The sequence below is a fragment of the Sceloporus undulatus genome, chromosome 1, assembly GCF_019175285.1.
Source record: "Sceloporus undulatus isolate JIND9_A2432 ecotype Alabama chromosome 1, SceUnd_v1.1, whole genome shotgun sequence".
In the NCBI taxonomy this organism is placed as follows: domain Eukaryota; kingdom Metazoa; phylum Chordata; class Lepidosauria; order Squamata; family Phrynosomatidae; genus Sceloporus; species Sceloporus undulatus.
The window spans coordinates 116161557-116184574 of record NC_056522.1 but is presented as its reverse complement, the minus strand read 5'-3'; the positions used below and the strand labels follow the sequence as shown (position 1 = coordinate 116184574).

At 42.0% G+C, this 23018-nt stretch overlaps 1 protein-coding gene across 1 annotated transcript in view; it reads right to left on the bottom strand.

The window, feature by feature from the left end:
- Window positions 1–23018, bottom strand: part of ASCC3 (activating signal cointegrator 1 complex subunit 3) — a 349893-nt gene that overhangs the window by 109327 nt on the left and 217548 nt on the right. Inside the window, exons 25-30 of the mRNA XM_042478523.1 lie at window positions 16489–16709; window positions 13499–13584; window positions 12554–12720; window positions 12296–12441; window positions 11185–11305; window positions 9676–9818 (exon numbers count right to left, since the gene is read on the bottom strand). Coding sequence (XP_042334457.1) covers window positions 9676–9818; window positions 11185–11305; window positions 12296–12441; window positions 12554–12720; window positions 13499–13584; window positions 16489–16709 — 884 coding nt within the window. The remainder of the gene's footprint in view (window positions 1–9675; window positions 9819–11184; window positions 11306–12295; window positions 12442–12553; window positions 12721–13498; window positions 13585–16488; window positions 16710–23018) is intronic.

Genomic DNA, 23018 nt, shown 5'->3' with positions numbered 1-23018 from the left:
CATCATCATCATCATCATCATCATCATCATCATCATCATCATCATCATCACTATCATTGTTAAAGCAGACCTTTTAGCATTAAAAGCACTGAAAATACACAGAAATGCACTTTGGAAAGTCACACCGTCTCACCTTCAGAAAGAGTGAGTGCATGTCTCAGAAACTGACTGATATCATCATCATCATCATCACCACTATCATTGTTAAAACAAAGCAGACCTGTACAAATGGAATGGAAATACTCCTCCTCCTCCTTCTACTCTTCTTCTTCCTCCTCCTCCTGCTCCTGCCTTCCTCGCTCCTCCTCCTTCTTCCTTCCTTCCTCCCTCCTCCTCCTGCTCCTTCCTTCCTTCCTCCTCCTCCTCTTCCCCCGCCCGCTTCCTTCCCTCCCCGCGGCTGTGAGGCAGCCGTGGGAAGAGAGGGAAGGAGGAGGCGACCCCCGCCCCCTTCCTTCCCTCCCCGCGGCTGTCAGGCAGCCGTGGGAAGGGAGGGAAGGAGGAGGAGGCAACCCCTGCCCCCTTCCTGCCCTCCCCGTGGCTGTCAGGCAGCCATGGGAAGGGAGGGAAAGGGCAGGAGGCGACCCCCGCCCCTTTCTGCCCTCCCCGCGGCTGTCAGGCAGCCGCGGGAGGGGCGGGAAGGAGGAGGAGGACCCCCACCCCCTTCCTGCCCTGCCTGAGGAGGAGCTCCTTCTCTTGAGGCTGGCTGGCCAATGGGGGCAGGCTGGAGCTCCAACAGCCCGCCCCCTGCCAGCAGCCATTGGCCAGCCAGCCCCAGAAGGAGAAACTCCTCCTATTTAGCCCTGCAGGCGTGTGCAGGGCTACAGGAAGGCGTGGGCGTGGGCACACTGTCTGCAGCCCACCCTCCTCAGCGCCGCCGCCACCGCGGTACCGCCTGTGGTAATTGGCGGCAGGACCAGGCTGGGGCCGGTCCTGCCGCCTCCGCGGGCCGGAGGTTGCCGACCCCTGGCATATAACCATCACAAGTAGGAGTCACTGGTAGGCCAATTTTTATTTAATCTCCTTTCAAGTTGACCAGCTGTTCATTCTTTCATATTTCAACCCATCACTGAAAGTCTCCTCACTGGGCAAAGGCAGAGAGGGATGAGCTACATCTAGCTACAAATGTACCAATTAAAGGGTTTCAAATTGCAGAACGGGGAAAGAAAATCTGCCCATAAGTTTTAAGAGCAATTGATAGTCAGGGCTCTGAACTATCAACTGCTGTGAACCACTGGTTTGACTTGGCATAATGCAAATATTAATGAACTGAGCACATGTAACAAGGAGGACCTTCACGCTAACTTATAATGCCCAGTTATTATGTTTATAATTCCATATGCAATTCCCTTGTCTTCTGTTTCCATTCTGATTCTTACTTCCTCTGAAATAATACAAAAAGATTAATCCTCTAGAGATTAGCTCCTCCAAGGCAGGCACAACATCCTAAAGAAAAGGCAGAAGCCATTATTTGAAGAAAATCTATACTACATATCTGACTCATAAAGCAGAGCTGTTGCCACTTTAATGTCTGTCATTCTTCAGTAATCATGCCAAATGGTGTCTTGTCCTGAAACTAAGTCTGCATCCAGGAAGTCATTTTCCCTTGCATGACGTACAAAGGAGAAGAGACATTACCACAGCAGCTGTATAACCAACAGATCACATCTGGCTTGCTAAGGCTTTCATCTTGGCTTTTAGGGTACCACACTGCTGTTGTGTAGTTACTTTCTGTTCTAGGAAAAGAGGAGGCTGGAACATTTTCCTAGCAGAAAAGCCTTGGAGGTTCAACAGGCTATAGTAGATTGAATCTACACAATATGGCCTATAGATTTAGTCCCTTACCCATCACCCTCCTAGTCAAAACCATATAGTATATAAATTTCAGTTCAAGATTAATATAGAATTATATTAATTTATTTTAATACATAAAATAATATCAATAAAGAATAATAAAACAGATTAGATTTCTAATCACCCAAACAAATTAAAGAGTTAAGTGCCTATAGTATACCAAACAAATCTGCCTCTCCAGATATTGGAAGATTATAACTCTCATCTGCTCTGACCATTCACTATGCTGGTCTGGATTAATGAGAGCTGAAGACCAAGGACTACATGCTCCCAATCCCTACAATGACAAATATTTTTGTAGGTGTAACACTAGTCACTGTGTATCTCATTCTAACCATAATTCTCATGCTCCTTTCAAAAGCCAGCACAGCTCCTGGAGCTGTTAGTAATTTCCCCAAAGTTTAGACAGTTACATTACGAGTAATTAGTTAAAATCCTAAAACTCTCCAGTGTATAGTTCCAAATTTAAACTTTATTTTTCTACTTTATAATATCCAGAAATAAGTAAATCTGATATTTTTGGTTACTGAAAAATATCAGAATGCTGCAAATGGCTGCATTGTGGTACAAAACATGTCCAAATAGGTGCAAATTTTTAATTATAAAAGTCAATTGAGATGGAGTAAGTTAGTGTGACACTGCTAATGAAGTTATCTCTCACACTGTTATAACCGTTACTGGTCAAAAGAATTAATTACAAACCAGAGCTTTTCAAATTACATTTAGAAAATTAATGGCTCTAATTGTTTTGTTTATGCACATGGACACTGAGAAATTACTGATTACAACTCAGTTGTGGAGAATATGAAGAACTCTTTTCTCAGAAGGCCCTTTCTTACCATGAAGGTCTCTTACAGAGAATCCTTCTGCTCTTTGCTTATATCATACTACATATTAGATGAATGTGTGTTGTATTAACAATGTTTGGATACAATGGAACATACTCAATGCACTGAGCACACTACCAAGTAGTTTTCTCTCATTAGAATGGGCTCATCCTTTAAGTGCCTATATCACTTGCAACTCTAGTAACAGAAACATAATTGAAGAGATGAAACATAATAATCATACTGAATCAGAAAAAGGATCTACTCTGAGATTCTTCTATTCTCATATGGAGCTTCAGTCATTTCATTTCATTTTTTAAAATGAAGAGTTGGAAGTGGTTCTGAGACAGTTTCTCTGCTTTCTTTTCTGCCTTGTGAATTGCAGTGAAAGGTAATACATAGGTAGTAGTTTAAGCTTTGGACAATTAAGAGAATATTAACATTACTCTAACAGGAAAACTGTGATGAAATTAAAAAAATCAGTATTGTACGGAGTAAACTCTGACTCTGCTGTTTTAGCAAATCAATTTCACAAGTTGTTTGGAATATTGACCTGGATGATTTTGATTTAAGGCAACTTGCTGATGTGGACAAGATGCCTGGATGTACTTGCTTGATACTTCTGTGATGAAGCCTTGCCACTGATAACTCGTGAAATCTAAAAAAGTAGGGCCAGGGAAGTGATATTTCGCCAGAGAAGTGATAAGTGTCTCACTACAACAGGAAGTGGCCCTGAGCTGCCTGAAAAAGCTGGTGGTAAGAATTTTAAAGAAGAATTTCCACAACATGGAAGATCCACATAACTTTGACCACTTTAGCAGATCCCTATCTAGGTTCTAATGGGTGGCTAGTGATGAAATCTGAGCATGTTTGGATGAGCTGAATTTTATGGATCACTTTCAATCAGGGTTTTGCTTTGGTGCCAAAGATCTCTTGCTTGTGCTGCAAGATCTCTTGGTTAGGAGACAAACTGGGAGAGTGTGTCCATATGAATACATCTTCCCCAACCAGCAGTGTTCAAAATTATCTGTCATGGTATCATTCCAGAGTGGCTGTTTTAGTTAAGAGTACTGCTTCGCAGTGGCTCTACCTCCATGTGGCTAGTCACTTCTAGAAGATGGTGCCAAGGAGATGCTGTTTTCCCTTTTGGAATCTCAAATGTGGGATTCTGCAGGAGTTGATTCTTTCCTCCATGCTGTTTAACATCTATAGGAAACTGCTATGTGTGGACATTGAGAGATTTATGGTACTGTGCTGGACTGCAGCCAGCATACACACAAACCAACGCTGATAGTGATGGCTCAGCAAGAAAGGAGCTGGGAGACAGTATACAGACCTTTCTGTTAGTCCGAGAGAAGCAAGCCACAAAGCCAAAGTCAGGATACCAGAGTTCACGGAAGTCAGTTCAGTCCAAGGTCAGGGCAGCCAGAAGGTAGCAATAGTCCAGTTTGTTCCAAAGTTGTAGGTCCAAGACAAACAAGGGTTCAAGGAAACAAGAAGCCAGTGCTGACAGCAATCACCAAGAAGGATTCTGCAATAATTGCTGGAAAGGGGTTGGTGTTCTCCAGCTGCTTAAATGCAAGACGCCCTCCCTTGTGCCAGCTGTGGCTTATCAGCAGCTTGCCTCTCTGCAAGCCTCCTGGATCAACGCACGCAAGAACTCTCAGCTCTTCGCTGCCTAAAGGAAGGAACCTCTAGGCTTGGTTCTTCCCCAGAGTCACCACTAGGCTGCTGAGCCTCAGGAGGAATCCCCACAGAGCTAGGACCTGGCTGAGCTTCAACCCCTGGGGCTGGGAGATCAGGGCTGGGGTCTGGCAGGGCAGGATTAGGACCTGGTATAGCCTCCATCTCCTCTTGCACTTGAGGAGCCACTTCCTCCTCCGAGTCCTGCTCTTGGCTGGCCATGACAGGTACACTGCATGCTGGGATGACATGCAACTCCATCCTTCCTTTTCATATTAAGTAAGTGTGGTACTAGATGTGCTGAATCATTAATGGACAAGATGGAAACCAATAAACTGAGGCTTTGTTAATGGATGGTTCCTTTGTATAAAGTAGGGATAGTATGATCAGACCTATATAGGGACACTCCCCCTTGTAAGATACTCCCTGGATCCATCATTTTCACTGAAGGCTCAGGCAACCTTGGTGGCTTCAGCTCTATCTACAAGGTGACAGTGTGATATCAGTGGTCTATGCTGTCATACTTTTTAGGTTAGATTTCTGCAGTGTACTAGAATTTGAGCTCCCTTGGAAGAGAATCCAAAAACTTCAGTTAGTGAAGAATTTGGTGGACAAACTCTTAATGGAAACTAGTCAACGTAAATATTGAAGTGTGGTCTACAGGACCTAGAATTCTATTACTTCAATGGACCATCCCTTCACATTTGAAATTATTTGTTATCTGAAGTTGGCAAAAGTGATGAGTTTTTGAAATTGGATGGCAATCTTCTGTGATATCCTCATGTTTATGGAAACTTTTGACGCCTGCCAGCATTTTCTTTGAAAACGTTGTTGTGTATCTTCAAGTCTTCTCCAGCTTATGGCAATACTAAGGCAAATATCATGGGTTTTTCTTGGCAAGATTTGTTCAGAGGAGGTTTGCCATTGGCTTTCCCTGAGGCTGAGTGTGTGTGACTTGCCCAAGGTCATCCAGTGGTTTTCATGGTCAAGCTGAGATTTGAACCCTGGTATCCCAGTGTCCTAGTCCAATATTCAAACCACTATACAGTGGGATCTTGGTATCCATGGGGGATCTGTTTCAGACCCCCCCCCCAGTGGATACTAAAATCAGCGGCTACACAAGTCCCATTATGCACCACCATTATGTATAGCCCCCATTGTCCCCAGTGGCAGTGTGTGCACATGGCCATGCTGCTTTTAGGCATAATGGGACACAGCCAGCACCAGCTCCCCAGGCAGAGGTACTGGAGGAGAAGCCTCTCGAAGAGCAGAAGTATTGCTGCTACCAGAGCCAGGGTCCAGGGCCAGTGCTGTTCTTCCATGGCCAACAACACATCATTCCCCGGGGCCAGAATTCCCACCCCCACCCCCAGCCCAACATCCAGGATGGAACCCACGGCCCTGGCACTGGCTCCAGCTCCCTCTGGCAGAAGAAAGAAAGAAAGAAAGAAAGAAAGAAAGAGGAAGGAAGGAAGGAAGGAAGGACAGACGGACTTCAGTCCCACTGTCCCTAATGGCAGCACGGCCGTGGGCACGCGTCACCACTGGTGACAACAGGGCTGTCCCTAATGCAATGTGGACATGTGCACACAGTGCCACTGGGGACAATGTTGGCTTACCATTCACAGATGTGCTCTGGCATGGCAGGGAGTTGGACTGAATGGCCCTTGTGGTCTACTCTAACTCTGTGATTCTACAATTCTATGATTTGAAGAATAAGAACTGAAAAAAAAGTATTCAGCCACAAATTTTTATCACTGGAATACATAATGATCGAAGTCTACAGTATGAAAGCAAAACAGGATTGCTCAAACTATAAGGAAGTAATTTTAATTTTCTCAAGAAACTCCTTAGGTAACTATGGGGTAGTCTGCAAAATAAAGTGGATTCTAACCACTTTAAAGGCATGGTGTTTGATGCATGAAGCAAAAAGTGGGTGGGAAGAGAAACAAAAGTGTGCTCTGGGCTAAAAACCAGAGCAAAAAGAAGCTGGGCTATACCAATTCAAGGCAGAAAATACACATCATTGCACCGGCATATAAGCCTGGTGCCAGTACAGGACTGTGGCAAAGCAAAAATGCAATCACCAATAATGCAATTAATATAATTACAAAATACAGTGGGCCCTCAGTATCCACGGGGATCTGTTCCGGACCCCCAGTGGATATCAAAATCTGCGGATGCTCATTGTTTTTAATGGTGATGTGGCCACGTGGGCATGTCACCATTAGGGAGAATGGGAGGGAGCCCCCTCCCCCTCCTCTCCTTCCTTGCTTACTCCAAGGCTTCTGCCCCTGTTTGGCTTTGGGGGTGGAGTCCACCACCCAGTCAGCCAGGGCTGGGGCCAAGGAGAGGGAAGGAGGGGGGACTTCTGTCCCCAATAGTGGCACAGCTAAGTGTGCACCATCACTGGGGACAATACGGGCTTGCCATTTGCAGATGCTCAAATTTGCAGATGGCAAATTCATGGATACGGAGGGACCAATGTACACAAACCAGACAGTCCAACGGGGGGCATGGGTTCAAGGGGACATGTGTGGGAGACCTGCATGATTGTGCTTTGCCAATGTATCACTGGGCATGCTGATGCACCAATACACTGTACAGGCAGTGATTGCACCTGCTTTCAGATAACCCACTTTCAAGCCACTTGTTGCTGCCCATCTGCTTTGGCCCTAAGTCTATAAATTAAAAGGGAAGGGGAATTCAATAAAAATACTACAAAGATATGAACTGTTTCAAGGCTCATGGAATGACAACAGCATTTGAACATACAGAGATAATGAGTTCTACAACTCATACAGCTGTTCAGAATAAAAGCATCTAAGTTCAGGCTGATTGCCAAAGGTACAAATTCTTGTCTCTTTGCAAACACACAACTGCTAAATAGAATAGCTATTCTATTCCATGTTGGAACCATATCCTACCAGTACCTCACTTTACCCCAAGGAATTGGAGGAGGGGTAAAATGGGGTCTACAGCAGGGTGAGCAAAAGGAGTCCTCCAGATCTTGTTAGATCTCCCATCAGCTATCGCTAGTGTAGCTAATGGTACATAATGTTAGGAGCTGAAGTTCACCAATATCGGGGAGGGGGTATTTTTTCCATTTTTCCTACCCTGTTTACTTAAGTCAGGATAAAAAGGAGGAAGGAAGAGAGAGGGAAAAATGTAGTATGCCAGTACCTTTAAGACTAACTGTTCATTTTTAAAGCAAATTCTTTTGTGGATATAAACCCATTTCTTTAGATGCAGTACAGAGTGATATTAACACCTCAGGTTATAAACAGAATCCAGAAAGATTTAAAACAAGTCACTTACTGTACATTTTCAAAGGGTTGGGTGGGGTGGTACAGGTCTTTCAGATCTTTTCAGTGATCAGTGATTCAAATCAGTTAGGATGTGTGAAATCAATAAATCTGCTTACCAAAAGTCTGTCAGAAGAAGTGGGTTTATACTCAAGAAACCATGTTAAAATAAAAACCACTTAGACTTAAAAGTGCTGCCATGTTCCTTTTTCTCTCCCCCTCCCTTCCTCCTTTTTATGCTGCAAGAGACTAATGAGGCTAATAATCTGAAAACTTAATAAGTCAAGCTTACTGTATTAGTCTGACACTGTATGCTGGGATGACGTGCAACTCCATCTGACAATGAAGTCAATGGTTCAGAAAAGTTGAAGAATGGAAGTGCAGGAGGAAACGGAAAACTAGAGGGATGGGTAGGTTTGGAGCAATTCATGCTATGAAGTTCAAAGATTCCCCTTCCCGTGGCACATCAGTATGTTTCAGAAGGAAGGGAGGGGAAGGATACCTTTGTCCTTCCTCATATTCCAGGATCCCCTTCCCCTGCCATGCAGCATTAAAATGCTCGTGTTGGGTCTGGCACTCTGGCAGATAAAGAAGCAGACAGGTTTTAGGATTATTGTGCTGACCTGCAATTTTCTATAGCATGTATAGAGGATACACAGATGTGAGTGGAATTTTCCAGAAAAGGTTATGATGCTATATTTTGCCCATAGTTTTCTATGGGATAAACTATATGTTTATCTACAGGAAAAGAGATTCCATCTCAACATTAGAAGGAACTTCCTGACAGTACTTGCTGTTCGACAGTGGAACAAACTCCCTCTGAATGTAGTGGAGTCTCCTTCCTTAGAGGTCTTTAAACAGAGGCTAGATGGCCATCTTTTGGGGATGATTTGATTTAGATTTCCTGCATGGCAGGGGGTTGGACTGGATAGCTTCTTCTTTGGTGATTTCCCCATTTTTCCATTTCTTATACATGTTCCGTTTAAAACTTAGCTCAACTGAAAGTTCCTTAGTCATCCATCCTGGTTTCTTGAGACATCTCCCATTTTTCTTCTTCACTGAAACTGTTTGAAATTGTGCCTTCAGTATCTCCCCCTTGAGAAACTCCCATTCATCTTGAACTCCTTTCTCTTTTAGTATTCCTGACCATGGGATCACCTTCAGTATTTCTCTAAGTTTACTAAAATCAGCTTTCCTAAAGTCTAGTGTGCGTGTCTGACTATGCCTAGCTTCTCCTTTCCATTGTATAACAAATATATTTGGACATAATATTTAAACCTAAGGTCCTAATCAGATAATATTATTGACAGCACCCAAAGATTTTCTGCAAAATGTTCCATTCCCTGCTCCCTCCCAAACCCACATCATTACCAACAGAACCCATAGCTGTGCACATGTGGAGCTGTGTGCAACACTGTGGGTCACGGTTGAGGAATCAGGAGCAACAATGTGAGTCATATAGGCTATATATTACTTCCAGGATCAGAAGCCCTATTACAATCATGTGTTGCTTTTGTGGGCTTTTTATAAACATCTGGTTGATTACTGTGTGAAAAGAATGCTGACCTAGATATGCCCCTTTTATGTTTTATAGCATACTCCCTCCCTCCCTGCCCAGCCATTCTCTCCTAGAATCCCAATTCCTCCTATTCTTCCCTTGTCACCCTCAACTGTGCAACTCTGGTTTGAACCCCTTCCCAAGAGTGACACCCTATTAGCTTTAACTCTGTTGTTGATGCAGTACTTAGCTTCTATTAAGGCCTCTTAGAAGGGGTGAAGGAATTTCTTTTAAGGAAGAAAAAAACAGGCCAATTATAACTGCTTAATCAACATTAGACAATCAGGAATGTTGCGTATCTCAAATCAATGTTTAAATATTAATAAAGTGGAAAGGAGATGTAGCCAAATCATATGAGAGGTTTCTAGTGAAACTCACTTTTAATGCTATATCCCTGCCAACAGAAATGATACTCAGCTAAATTCAGTTAATACAAAATGCTCACATTTACCTCTCTTTCATCCATATTCAGCCACTGTTTTGGGTCATCCTCAGTTGCCAAAAAAGCAATTAGTTCCAGAGCAGTAAGTCTAGTTTGACGTCGGGATGATACAAATATTAGAACAGGCTTGGCTGGGGAATGGCTTCTAATAGCTGTTTAAAAATATATAAAAACAATTCAGAACAATGAAATAAAGTTCCTTAAAACAGCATTTTCCTGTGGAGCTTTCTTGTATCAGCTATGTACTCCTTTGCATGAAAAGGGCTGACAAATTAAAATAACACATTTACTTAAGTTTAAAGGAAAATCTCAAATGTTTGAACAAGTGTAGAAGAGACTAGGCACGTTTTAACTTTCTGTTTGTTTGAATTCTTTCAACAGCATTTTTTTATTTATAAAAATAAAATATGCAAGCCAAAGAAGCTTAATTTTTAAAGGATTCTATTGATGAATATGAAAAGTTTCACTTCATAGCAAAATTTAATAGGCAAGGAAATATAATGGGAAAATGTTGACACATTCATAACTATAACAACTTGCTAAATGTAACAATTTTTTTCTTTATGTAGGCTTATGAATTTATATTTATCAAAGATACAATTTTAGTATAAACAATGATAATCCCTTTCTGTAAATGGGAATCAATGCAACAGCAAGGATCAAAGATAATGCTGTTATTGCACTTTCTTCCTGTAGAAATCAACATATTTCCTAAGGAAAGCTTGATAGCCAATGAATTTTTGTTGCTTTAGGAACAGGTGTAGCTGAACAGCTCTGGGCAGATTTATTGTTCATTAGTGTTTTTCTACAATGCTCCTTCTTGAGGTGTAAATAATCTAGACTGCCAAGACTGGTCTCCAGTCCCCAATCAATACTTCGCCTCTGTCATAAGGCTAATTAGATCAGCTAAAAAGTCACCTCACAACTGTCGCCTTACAATCAACAGCAGTTCACATCACAAAATTTATTTGGGAATTTCTTTTTAATTGATACAATAAATATTCCTTGTGAAACCTCCACAGAACATGTTTCAATAAAATATGAAGGTGGTTCTTAAATCTATCCCACTTGCCAGTTTAAAAATAAAAAATTGAAAAGAGAGACATATTTAGTTTCACTGAAAATTCTAAAGTTTATGGTTATTGCCCTGAAATCAGAATTATGGAAGCTCAGCTTGACATGCAGCTTCTGTTAACAGTTTTTAAAGCTTCCACAAGGATCAAATTTGTTATTGAATTTATTCTGAGAAAGGGTTTAAATGTTGTAAATTTTAAAATATTAATACTAAAGTGTTTCCATTGTGTCAAATGAGAACAGTAATTTCAATTATTCTGTTTGGAATATATTCAAGTTCCATGGACACGTTTTATGTTAAGCTATTTTAATGTATGAGGTCTGAAACTAGATCATACTGTTAAAAATATATTCTTAAGACAAAGTAAGGAGATACATACCAATCCATGATATAAATTTGTCTACTGTGGATTTTTAAAGAAAATTATAGTTGTAGCTACATACCCTGAAATGCTGGCTTGTTCATGCTTGCCATACGGGGACAATAGTGCTGACCTGGGAAGCCCTGAATATGTACTTCCAATGGAACTGGACGCACTGAGGGCCTGAAATTGAACAGCCCCATCTAAAGAAATAAGACAAAATTGTTCTTTGTTCATGCTTATGTCTGGTTTTATTCTTACAAATAATGTTAGGCTGCTACTGTCAACTCCCCCTCCCCCCCAAAAAAGTATAGATGTCGTGGCAGGATCCTCAAAATTCTAAGACAGTACAACTGTTGCTGCCAACTCCTTTCTCCTAAGATTTCTTTTCTAGTCTTGTTAACCATTCCAACAATATCTGAAAGTACTGTGATTTATTTATTTATTTACTGACACACACACGGTGCAGATGGATGGTTTCTTCAACCTGCCCAGAATTACCATTCACAATAAGTATCGACCACTCATTCTCAGTGAGGCTGAAGGAACCACCCACAACGTATACCCAAGTCATAAGCAGCAGTGAGGACCCATTCAGTATGATCATTCACAGCAGCCTGAAGTACTGTTCTACTAAAGCCTGCTTGACTACCTCTAAAATTTGTCAACTTTATAGTGTCTCACGAATGTCAATGGCTCTTTCCATCCAGCAGACTTATAAATGTTCTCAAGTGAAGTTACTACTCTGTAAGCTGTTGTTGCCACTGATATGGTGGAATGTGCCCAACATGTTTAGGTCTAGGAACCTTTGCCATGTGTTGTGGATGGTGCCTTGTGTTGCAGTAAAAACACACCAATAAGAAATTCAATACAATCAGTCATCAATATCTCCAGATTCAACCATCCATGGCTTGAAAATGTTAAAAAAAGATATACATTCTAAAAAACAAACTTTGATTTTGCCATTTTATTTAAGGTACACCATTTTATTCTGCCTTTGAATTTAATGAGACTTGAGCATTAACCGATTTTGGTATCCGTGTGTGTCCGTGTGTCCTGGAACCAAACCCAGTGGTTACCAGGGGCCAACTATAACTAACTTTCACAACAGCCAGTGTCCATTACCAGAGGTAGCTGCCTCACTCTACCTAATGGTAGTCTGGTTCTGGTGGACTTTACTGTCATCTACATACCTGTTTGATATTTAGCCAGTCAGCAAGATCTCTGGCATTAGCTAATGCAGTTGACAGACCAACAACTCTGACAGGTTTTTCTGTGTGAGATGAGATGAAGTTAGTACGAGACACAATAACTTCTAGTACAGGTCCTCTCTCATCCCCTAGAAAAGAAAGAGAAAAGGAAGAATCCACATCAATATTTTTTAAAGTTCTGCTAGCAATGCTAGAGCACACTTCAATTTCAGCAATAATAATGATAAAAATGATGCTCACCTAGCAGATGGATCTCATCTATGATGAGAATGGAAACCTTCTGAACATAGCTTCTGTTCTGCCAGCTTCTGCTGACCCCATCCCATTTCTCTGGAGTAGTAACAATAAGATCAGCTTGGGCAATTGACCTCATATCAGGAGTCACATCCCCTGTCAACTCCACAACCCTGTAAAACAAGTCAAATGGTCATTGTGAAGTGGTAAATAGATATTTTTATCTATTTGGCAAGTAGAAAGTACATTAGTATTTCATATGAACATAATAAATAACACTATTTTGTCTGAATGCAACAATGAATTCACAATTGTATCCCAGACACTAGGATCATTTCCTGTTCATGTCCCTCATTGAAAAAGAAAGCAGTGACTCTACCTTAATTATAGTACTTCTTCTCAGAAGAAAAGCCACTGTTTATTGCTGAAAGGCAGCAGCACAGAGGTCCTAGTGAACTGAAAGGTTCCTCATACAGAGATAAGAACTTAAGAAAGAAAAGCTCAGAAGTTTTTTAATACATGATCTAATTAAAATAATTTTACTAATATAAAGTGAATTTTAAATTGTGATGCATTTAGACAACATGTTTCAATACTAGGATTCTTAAATAAATTTAGATCAACATGCAAACAACTTGTTTTTGAGCTAGGCTCTGTATATACATATGAAGTTAGCAGGGTCTTGAGTTTCAGAAGTGGTCATCTGTATATCTGCATGCTTTTAGGAAAAAAGAACAAATTTCTTAAATTTTATCTAAAGATAGAGTTTAATACGTTATTAACATATAAAGAAATTATCAAGAACATCAATTTTATAGTGGCATTTGCTGACAAGCATTCTATATGTGCCAGCAAATAGAAACAATGTTAACACACAGTATATTGACTGTTACAGGGGCTTAAAAGCACTTCATTTTTTACTAAGAATTTTTTTAAAAATGAAAACCTTACTTTCTACCAAGCTTTTCTTCAATTCTGATTTTCCAGTCTTCAATTCTCTCTCGCACCAGAGCTTTTAGTGGAGCAATATACACTGCCTTCAAAGCACAAGAAAAAGAAACACAAAGAGCAATATAAACAAACTGAAAAACCATACAGTTATAATTGTGTAGGTTCATTAGCACAAAGGCCAGCATTTAATCCTCCCCCCTCCAAAACAATGAGTCTAGTTGCCTGCTTTAAACGAAAAGAGACTGCTTCAGCACTCAAAAATTATTTATTCTTCAAAGCAGTTACACCACCTTGAATTTAAGATATCTACTCATTTATATAATCAGAATATCATTATTATTATCTCACCAAAACAGAAAACAATGTTATAAAACAGTCTGTATTGTTAGTTATGCAAAAATTAAAAGTAAAATGGTGACATAAACCTGTAAAAAACGAAAACTGATACTGAGTATGGTAATATGCTTATGGGGTCATGTTTTATCTATTAAATGGTGGAATTTGGTAGATAAAACACTAGAATTTAGGTGTCATCAAATCCTGTCATTATGGGAAATTACTTCTGTGAAGTGCCACTGAAGTAACTGATATTTAAAAAGTGAAATACAGTGTATTTTTATTTAACACAAGGATAGCCGGATTATTTTAAACAGTGTTCAAAACATCTAAGAACAAACGCATCATAGAATGAAAAAAAAAAAAAAAAAGAAATAGACAAATGAAGATAAAGTTTGCTACATAAAAAAACAGCTTTAAGGCAAAGATCAGTAGCAATGTTCAAACTGGCAGGCTAAATACTTGTTGAATAACAAACATAGGGAGCACAAGGTGAACAACATGCAGTGCTCCAGATATTCCTGGGTTTCAACTTCCAGCATTCCTCACCATTAGCTATCCTGACTAGGGCTGATAGGAGTTGCCCTCCCCCCAATATTTGCACACTTGCACTTTGCCCACTTTCAGCCAAGAAGAGTCTAACAGAACTGCCCTAAAAAGAGAATTCCATAGTCTAGGTGACAAGGTAGCCATCCACTGAACTGGATTATTTCTCCAGTGTGTTTTGGAATCCTTGGCGCGTTACAGACCGTCCGTTTGGGGTGGCCTGTAACCGACCCTTTCCCCACCGGATCGGGGCCTCAGCTGCCAGAACGGCAGCCTCTGAGGCCCCGATCCGCCACTTTCCAGGCTGCAGGGAAGCGGCAAAAGGACGCTTTCCTGAGGCCTGGAAAGAGGTGTCCTTGGGGCTTCAAGCCCCAAGGACACCCCAACGATGGCGGGGACTCTCAGAAAGGGGCCACTTGACCCATTTCTGATTTGCGTCACTGGTGCAGCCTTCACATGGCTGCGCCAGCAACGCAAACCAGGAAGGAGCTCCGTTTCGGAGCTTCTTCCTGCTCTGCCGAAAGGGCGCACTAAGCGCCCTCGCGCAACGCGACAACATTGCGTCCATGCCGCCCCATTTGGAGACGGCACGTTCATGACGTCATCATGGCAGCCCCCATGTGGAAGGGGTGCCGCCATTTTGTACGGACTCAGTCCGTACTAGGGTTAGGCGCATCTGGAAGCGACGCCCCTTTTTAGCCCTAGTACGGACTGAATCCGTAGTTTAAGGCCTGTCTGTAACGGGCCATAGTCACTCTTCTGTTCCATATAGGAAGAGAAACATGGTACAAAACGCATTGCAGAAATAATCCAGTTTGAGGCTGCTTTAACTGTCCTGGATCAATACTAGGGAATTCTGGGTACTGTAGTTTTGTGAGACATTTAGCCTTCTCTGTCAGAGAACTAAACAACTAAAACATTCACTTCTGTTATTACAATGATTTATACCCCTAGACTGGGATGGGAAACTGTGGGAGTCAGGGACCAATTTCCCCCAGGGAACCCCCCCCTGCGCCCCTCCCCACCAATTCTAATGTTTATATTTTCCAAATAGGCCATTTTACCTCCTGTCACCCTTTTAAGCAGGAATACAGAAGAAAACGGATATTTTGGGGTAGTATAGGATTGTGGGCTGCTCATTCAGGTGGGGGTATTTTTGCATATTTTCAAATGTTTGAGGACACGGCTTGGTAAAAATGGTTTACAAACACATTGACAAATTTCTTTTCTTTTCCCCCTTTTTTCTGGTGAGGGAGGATAAGACTTTGGTGGACTGGTGGGGAGGCTTCATGAGCTACAAAAAGTGGGCCAGGAGTCCTGTCCAGCCCATGGGTGGCCTATGCCCTGCCCTGCAATCATCTCTCCAATAACACCCTTCTCTGGGTACTCCCCATGAAATTATGCAAAGCAAATGGGCAGCAGGGAGAAATTCCCTTTTATCAAGGTGCAAAAAACAAAACAAAACAAAACAAACAAACAGAAAAACGCTCCAGAGTGTGGCCTACCCCACAGATAGTAAGGTTCTCTTTTTGGTTCCAGGTAAAGATCTTTTATTGGCCTAGACTTTTAAAAATATTTGTCTTTTTTAAAAGTTCTTTATGCACAACAGTAGTGTGTACTGTTATGCCACTGTTGTGTAGAAAGAACTTTAAAAATCCACTAGATTTTTTAAAAATAAGAGGTCTGATGATTCCTATCCATAGGGTCATCAAGTGCAAGCTGACTTGACAGCATGCAATGGGTGTTTTTGGTACTGTTTTTTTTATTCAGGTGACATTTATTTTTACATTTCAGTTTTCAACTTCATATTTCAATTTTTAACTTATTTGTAATCTACACAGAAAATATTTAACAGGTAGTTCAGAAATGTTACAGATTTAAAAAGATTTTCCTCTTGACTGCAGAGATTATTGTCTGCCTGCCATTTTGTTTCAGAATGAAGCAGAGAAAACGGAATTTTCAATTTTAGCAACAATTCCCCCAATTTGGCAAGATATGATGAAGTAGTTTACAAAACCACCTACCTACCCAGAGTACTCTTACAGAATATTATTTTTATTCACTAGACAAGTTGAGGATTAATGAAAAGCAGAGTACAGAAAGCAAACCTTTGATGTGGGATAGTTGTTGAAAATTCTAAAGATAGCTAATTCTGCCGCAACTGTCTTTCCAGAGCCAGTGGGTGCTCCCAGGAGGACATTACAATCTGTGTGATATAATGTATGGAATATCTGGGTCTGAATTGGGTTGAAATGAGTGAATTTGTATAGGGCTTGATATTCAGGATGTCCCAAGGCTGTGACAGGTAAAGGCTGGAGGTCCAATAATTCTAAAATTAAAAAAAGGATGAGTAATCATCATTAGTATGTTTTAAATGTGCAGTTAAATAGAACAGGTTATTTTGAATAGCAATGCACAATATCCTAGAAAACTCATTATTATTAAATGTGACCTAGGAACTCAGATTTTAACAGGGAATATAATTTTCTGATAACAAAATTTGAGTGTACACAGCAATGATGACTAAAAGGTTTATTTTACACATCTATATATATTTTAAAACAGATTGTTAAGGATACCAAGTGTCCAAAATTTGCATAGACAGACCTTTTCATAAGAGGCCATCATCTTATCAAACCTACTGTAATTAGATCTAAATCTACTATATCAAAGCAAATATACCCCATAATTTATGAGGGCAAAATAACCAAACCAGCTCAGAGAATATAGTGGACTAGAATGAGGATACTGAGCCTTGAAAAACAAGGGCTTGTTTGTACAATGGTGGTTCCAACAAGGGCAAGGGCTAAAAATAAAACTGCACTCAGGGGATTCAGAAGGAAGAACAACCTGAAATGAAGTAGAATGACATTTAATCTGACTCACTAGAACAACCAGGTTTTAGTACCCAAACTCTTTCCTTCAGAAACAGACTTTCTAGACTTCACAGGTGCAAAGAAAAGTTTGACAATGTCAGCGTGCCATTGGGAAGCTTTGAAAGAGATCTTACACATCCTGGGAGAACAAGCATATAGTAATTCTTAATGGCAAATGCCACATTTCTAGTATAGGCTCCCCTCTCTTTATGTGTGTTTGTATGTCTTCAAGTTGCCTGTTCGTGAATTTTACATGGTTTTCTTCAAGAAACTCAGAGGCCAGTTGTCAATTTTTACCTCTGAAATACAGCCTACAGCACCTGCAATTCCTTTCTGATCTCTCATTCAAGTACTAACCAGGGCTGATACTGCTTAGCTTCAAAGATCAGTAAAGATCTGATGCCTTTCTGGGTATTTAGGTCATAGTGTATTCTACTGTCCAGAAACCCAGGATACATATACTACATTCTATCTATCAGCACAGGACATCCACAAAATATTTGCTCAGTGGCTCCATTTAATATTTTGTTAATCAAATTCATGGACTATCAAAGGTCAACATGAGCACACAAAAAAATAAAGAATAGATTTGGACCTTTTGGCACCGAGATTACTGAATAATACCAAACAGCTTCTTCTTTTTCTCTTTCATCACCAATTATGAAGTCTACTGGGTTTCAATGTCAAGCATTGCAGGGACCCACTTCCATGGACATACCTCCCACAGTGACACTGAAGCCATCTTCAAAATAATGCCAGGGAACAACAGGACTCTTTTTCTGAGGCGGCTCCTAAGTATTCAAAGCTAAGTATTCTAGGAGTGAAAGCCCAAAAAATATCTGGGCTTGGGAAGCAGGAACAACCACCGTGAGGACTACTTACTTTAAAAAACAAATCAGGATAGGAACGTTGAGTACTTACCGTGACACGTTCATTTCCTGCAGAGAAGGGTCCTGGCATCCTGTAATCTGGGTTTAGCTCCTCCTATTTGCTCCTGTAGGCAGGGACAATAAACAAAAGACCGGCCCCTATATAGGGAGGAGCTAGCCCCCCTGAGCCTCAGTCAATAACAAGCCAAGCGACTAGTAAGGTAATCAAGGAACTGAACTTTAGTAACATCAGCTAAGGGTTAACTAGAACACCTTAGAAAAAACTAGTCCAAGAACAAACAAGAACTCAGAAAAACCAATCCAGCAACAAGAAGAAGAACAAGGCAGGTCCACCAACAGGCAGGCAGGGTCGGAGGCCGCAGGCAGCACCCGGGTGGGCAGGATGCCAGGACCCTTCTCTGCAGGAAATGAACGTGTCACGGTAAGTACTCAACGTTCCTTTTCCCAGCAGAGAGGGTCCTGTCCTCCTGTAATCTGGGATTTACAAAAGCCCTCTCGAACTGGGAGGGAGGTGCTGCTAGGAGACTGTGGCCCCCGACACAATCTGTTGGAGGAACCTCTTTTGAAATGACACCTCTATGGACTGAGACACGTCCAGTTTGTAACGTCTTATGAAGGTCGAAGGCGACTTCCATGTGGCCACCCTGCAAATATCTGACAGGGAGGCGCTAGTGGTCAAGGCCGCAGAGGTAGATGCACTCCTGGTTGAGTGCACCATCAACCCCTCGGGTGGAGTGAGGTCAAGAGTTCAGTAGCTCTCTTGAATACAAGACCTGATCCACCTAGTCAGAGTCGAGACTGGTACCTTGCACCCCAAAGAGCCCAGGCGAAAGGAAAAGAACATCTCAGATGACCTTAAGGTTGAAGTCTTCTTGATGTAGATTTTGAGGGCTCTGCACACATCCAATGTGTGCCAGGTCTTTTCCAAGTACTTCTTAGGATCAGGGCAGAATGAAGGCAGGAGAATGTCCTGTGACACCTGAAAGGCTGAGTTGACCCTAGGCACGAAGGTAGGGTCTGGACAAAGGCACACTGAGACATACACAAGTCTTTATGTACCGACAGGGCCCCAGCTCTGACACCTGTCTGGCGAAGGGAATGGTCGTGAGGAAGATGACCTTGAGGGAGAGGTGTTTGAGGAAGGCCTCCCAAAGGGACTTGATCGGACCAACCGTCAGAGCTTTTAAGACCGTGTTCACATTCCAAGATGGAAAACGATGTCTGGTGGGCAGGCCCTGTTGGAAAACTCCCCTCAACAGCCTCTTAACGTGAGGATGGCTGCCATTCTAGCTGCTCTCGTATGGAGCAGAAACGACGTGATGGCAGACACCTGCCTTATAACCATGTAGGGTCAAGTCCCTTCTTAATGTCATCTTGGATGGACTGTAGCAGGTCAGCCACTGAAAACCTGAAGCAGTTGATGAGAACTTGCCTAAGCAGTGGATTATGTGATCAATCAGAATAGAACCTGATCTAATCTGGACCTATGGCAGCTTCCAGCCTGTCACTGATCACCTTGTCAACTGGTTATAGCAATGAAGGTGATATTAAGGTGATTTCATTTGTAGTAATTAAGACTTACCACTCTGAAAGAGGAATGTTAATGTGTGACCTCCAATTAAAATTTCAAAACAATGTGTAGTTCTTTACTGGAACATCTGTGAACCTGTGTAAAATAAGACTAATCCCATGGTTAGGCAAAGAAGACACTGGAATAACCTTTATCTCGCAGACATTGGTGAGTCCATGCAGAAGCGTGGAGGCACTCTGTGTTAACAGGGCATGTGGTCAGAATTAAGTCTGATTTCTTTTGAGGATGAACTTGTCTAGAGACTTCAAAAATCACCCCAATTCCATGTAGCAGACTATCATCAACCTGTATGAAGGCTGAGGGGTCTCGCGGCTAAATGAACTGCTGATTAAGGAGTCATGAAATGGGAAGAAGGGGCTTGGCAAGGATAGCCCTCTGGTATCTAATTTCGAGGAGAGAATTTTCTCCATAAAAGGGATCTGTCAAAGGAACACAAACCTAAATTTAAAATAGTATAGTGGGCCCTCGATATGGAGTTGGATTTAGGACTTTGCATGGATACCAAATCCATGGAAGCTCAAGGCACATAACATATAATCGCATAGTAAAATGGAGTCTCCTATATAAAATAGTAAAATCTTAGTTTGCTGTGTAGTATTTTTGTTTTGTTTGTTATATATATATATATATATATATATATATATATATATATATATATATAAGCTCTGGGCATATAGGTGGCTGGTGTAAGTCTCTATATGGAGCTGTGAGCATTTTTTTGCTAGCAGAAAACAAGGCATAGGCACTAGGGAGTCTGTTTTTCCCAGCCCCAAAAGGTAGTAAACAATGGTGTTGTTTGGACCAGACCATGCCATGAAAACCCAATCAGGGATAAGACACTCACCCACACAGCAGCTAACCTTATAACCATAAAATCATAGAATCATGGAGTTGGATGAGACCACAAGGGCCATCAAGTCCAACCCCCTGCCATGCAGGAAATCACAATCAAAGTATGCCCAACAATATGCAAAGGAATCTTGTAGCACCCTGAGACCACCAAAGAAAAGAGATTAGCAGCATGAACCTTCATGGCCTTGAGCCCAATTCATCATATGTATGATAGATCCTGTTACAATAAGCTTCCCAAGCCCATCAGCAGGCATTCTTATTTAAAATTTAACAATCTAGACAAGGTAAGAGGTAATTGTGATTTTTGTGGCAGACCCCTCAGGGCTCTGTAGGATGTCTGAATGGGATTTGAAGCAACCCCTTAGTAGAGGAACCTGATTACATTGTTTTAAAACACTCATGGAGGAAGGGGAGTTTCTCCCCCCCATGGAGAGGAGTCTGTCTGTCTGTTTTGATAAGAATTCTTCTTAACCCCCTGTATTAGTGAGAACCATCTCATGGAAGAAACTGTGTTGTTTTTGTTTGTTTGTTTGTAGTTTCTTCCCTTTAACAGACATCTCTCCAACAAAGAAGGGAAGGCAAGGGGAGCCACATCTTTTGAGGCTAGCTGACTGAGGTTCACTGTGTTTTATAACAGGAACATAATCCTTTTGCCACTAAAATGGAGTTTGGTTGGTCACCTTAATCCAATATATCTATCATATGAGATGTTTTTACCAAAGATCCTCGATGCATGTAAGCATTAGAGGTCTGTTGAGTGACCAGAGACCTTGTCCTTGCTTGAGTCACCCTGTTTATTAGCATTTAAATGAATCTGTATTGTTAAAACTTATGCTCTTAATGAGAAGTGCTATGGCTGATAACAGTTTGCACAAAGGAGGTAGAACCATGTGCTCTGGACCTAAAGGAGACAGTGATGGAGGCCCATGAGGCAAGAAAAGTCCTCATGTGGCTTTTATGGCTGGCCCCTCTCTTGAAGAATTAGTTTCCAGGCATCTTCTCTGGCCTGGAAAAAGGAGAGGGGGGGTGAGCAGAAAACAGCACAACTCAAACCTCATGTGCTAACATTAATAAAATGAACACCAGAAAGGTTAACCAGTATGTCTTGTAAATCTGAGCCCACAGCCCTGTTGATGTGGGGGCTCTCCCCTCCTTTATTTGCCCCATCAAGGGAAGCTGCCCGGGCAGTGGCTTATTCCAAGCACTGAGGAAACTGCTCTTAAGTTAGCAGTGACTGAAGACCATTGCTAATCATGGGTAGATAGCTGTATATGGTCTGTAGTGTAGCCCTGATACTCACAGGGCACTTTGTTTTATTTATGTTTAAAACAGCCCCAACTTCAAGCTGGGGTTTACAGCTTAGCCCTTTTAATTTCAGGCAGGCTTTATAGTAACCTGGCTGCATGATAGAAGCTAGCTTGGTCCTCAACTCCCTCCCACTTGCTTAGGGAGCTGGGAAGGGCAGAGGGACTGCTGTGGGCCATGGCTCTACATTTACCTGAGGTAAGTCTGTGCCCTGAGAAAGGATAATCTCTGATGGAAAGGAGAGGCCAAGCACTCAAGCTGCTCTCTCAAGAGTGCCATGCTTTGGGGCAGCCAAACAATTGGGGGTGAAGGGAACTCTCCACCCATGATATCCACAAATGGTTTACCCTTTTTTGTTGTTGTAATTTTTGGGGAGGGAACACAGGAGGATTTGTATCCATGTGGTCTCTCAAAGAATCCTTAGGTTGGAAGAGACCCCAAGGGCCATCCAGTCCAACCCCATTCTGCCATGCAGGAACTCTCAATCAAAGCATTCCCAATAGATGGCCCTCCAGCCTCTGTTTAGAAGTGGGTGGCAGAGGCCATGCTCTCTCTGGGGTGGACATGAAGCCATTTGTGCTTTTTTGTGGGATGCTCTGTGGCAGCCAAAAAATACCATTTTAGAGTTGGAAGCTTCAGCTCCTGCTGGGCCAAGTCCAGCTTCCTTTACAGCCATGTGTCTGTGCAACACAGAGGAGGAATCCTCTGCCTCCTTACACACCATCTCATTATAAGAATTCAAAATGAAAGTGCAGGAGCCCTGGCAACACCACCATGTGTTTCCCAGTCTGCAAAAGGACCCCCCACACCTGTTAGGGTCCTGGGTGCCATTGGGGCCAGAGATGGGAAGGAAGGGGGAGACCAAGGGTTAATGCCCCCATCTGCCCTCCTGGCAGAGTCCCAAACCTTATGCTAGGCATAGTGCCTGCAATGGCCATGGCAGAGGCCTCATGGCAATGCCTGCCCTGAGCGAGGGCATTAGATCTGGCAAAGGTTCTTTGGTGGCTAGAGAGAGAGGGCCCCTGGTACTCACCGTTCTCCTGTGACTTCTGGCTGGCTTGCCTCTCTGACCTTGGCCATTTCAGGCTGTGCAGAGGTGATGCAGAGAAATCCTTGCCATGGCT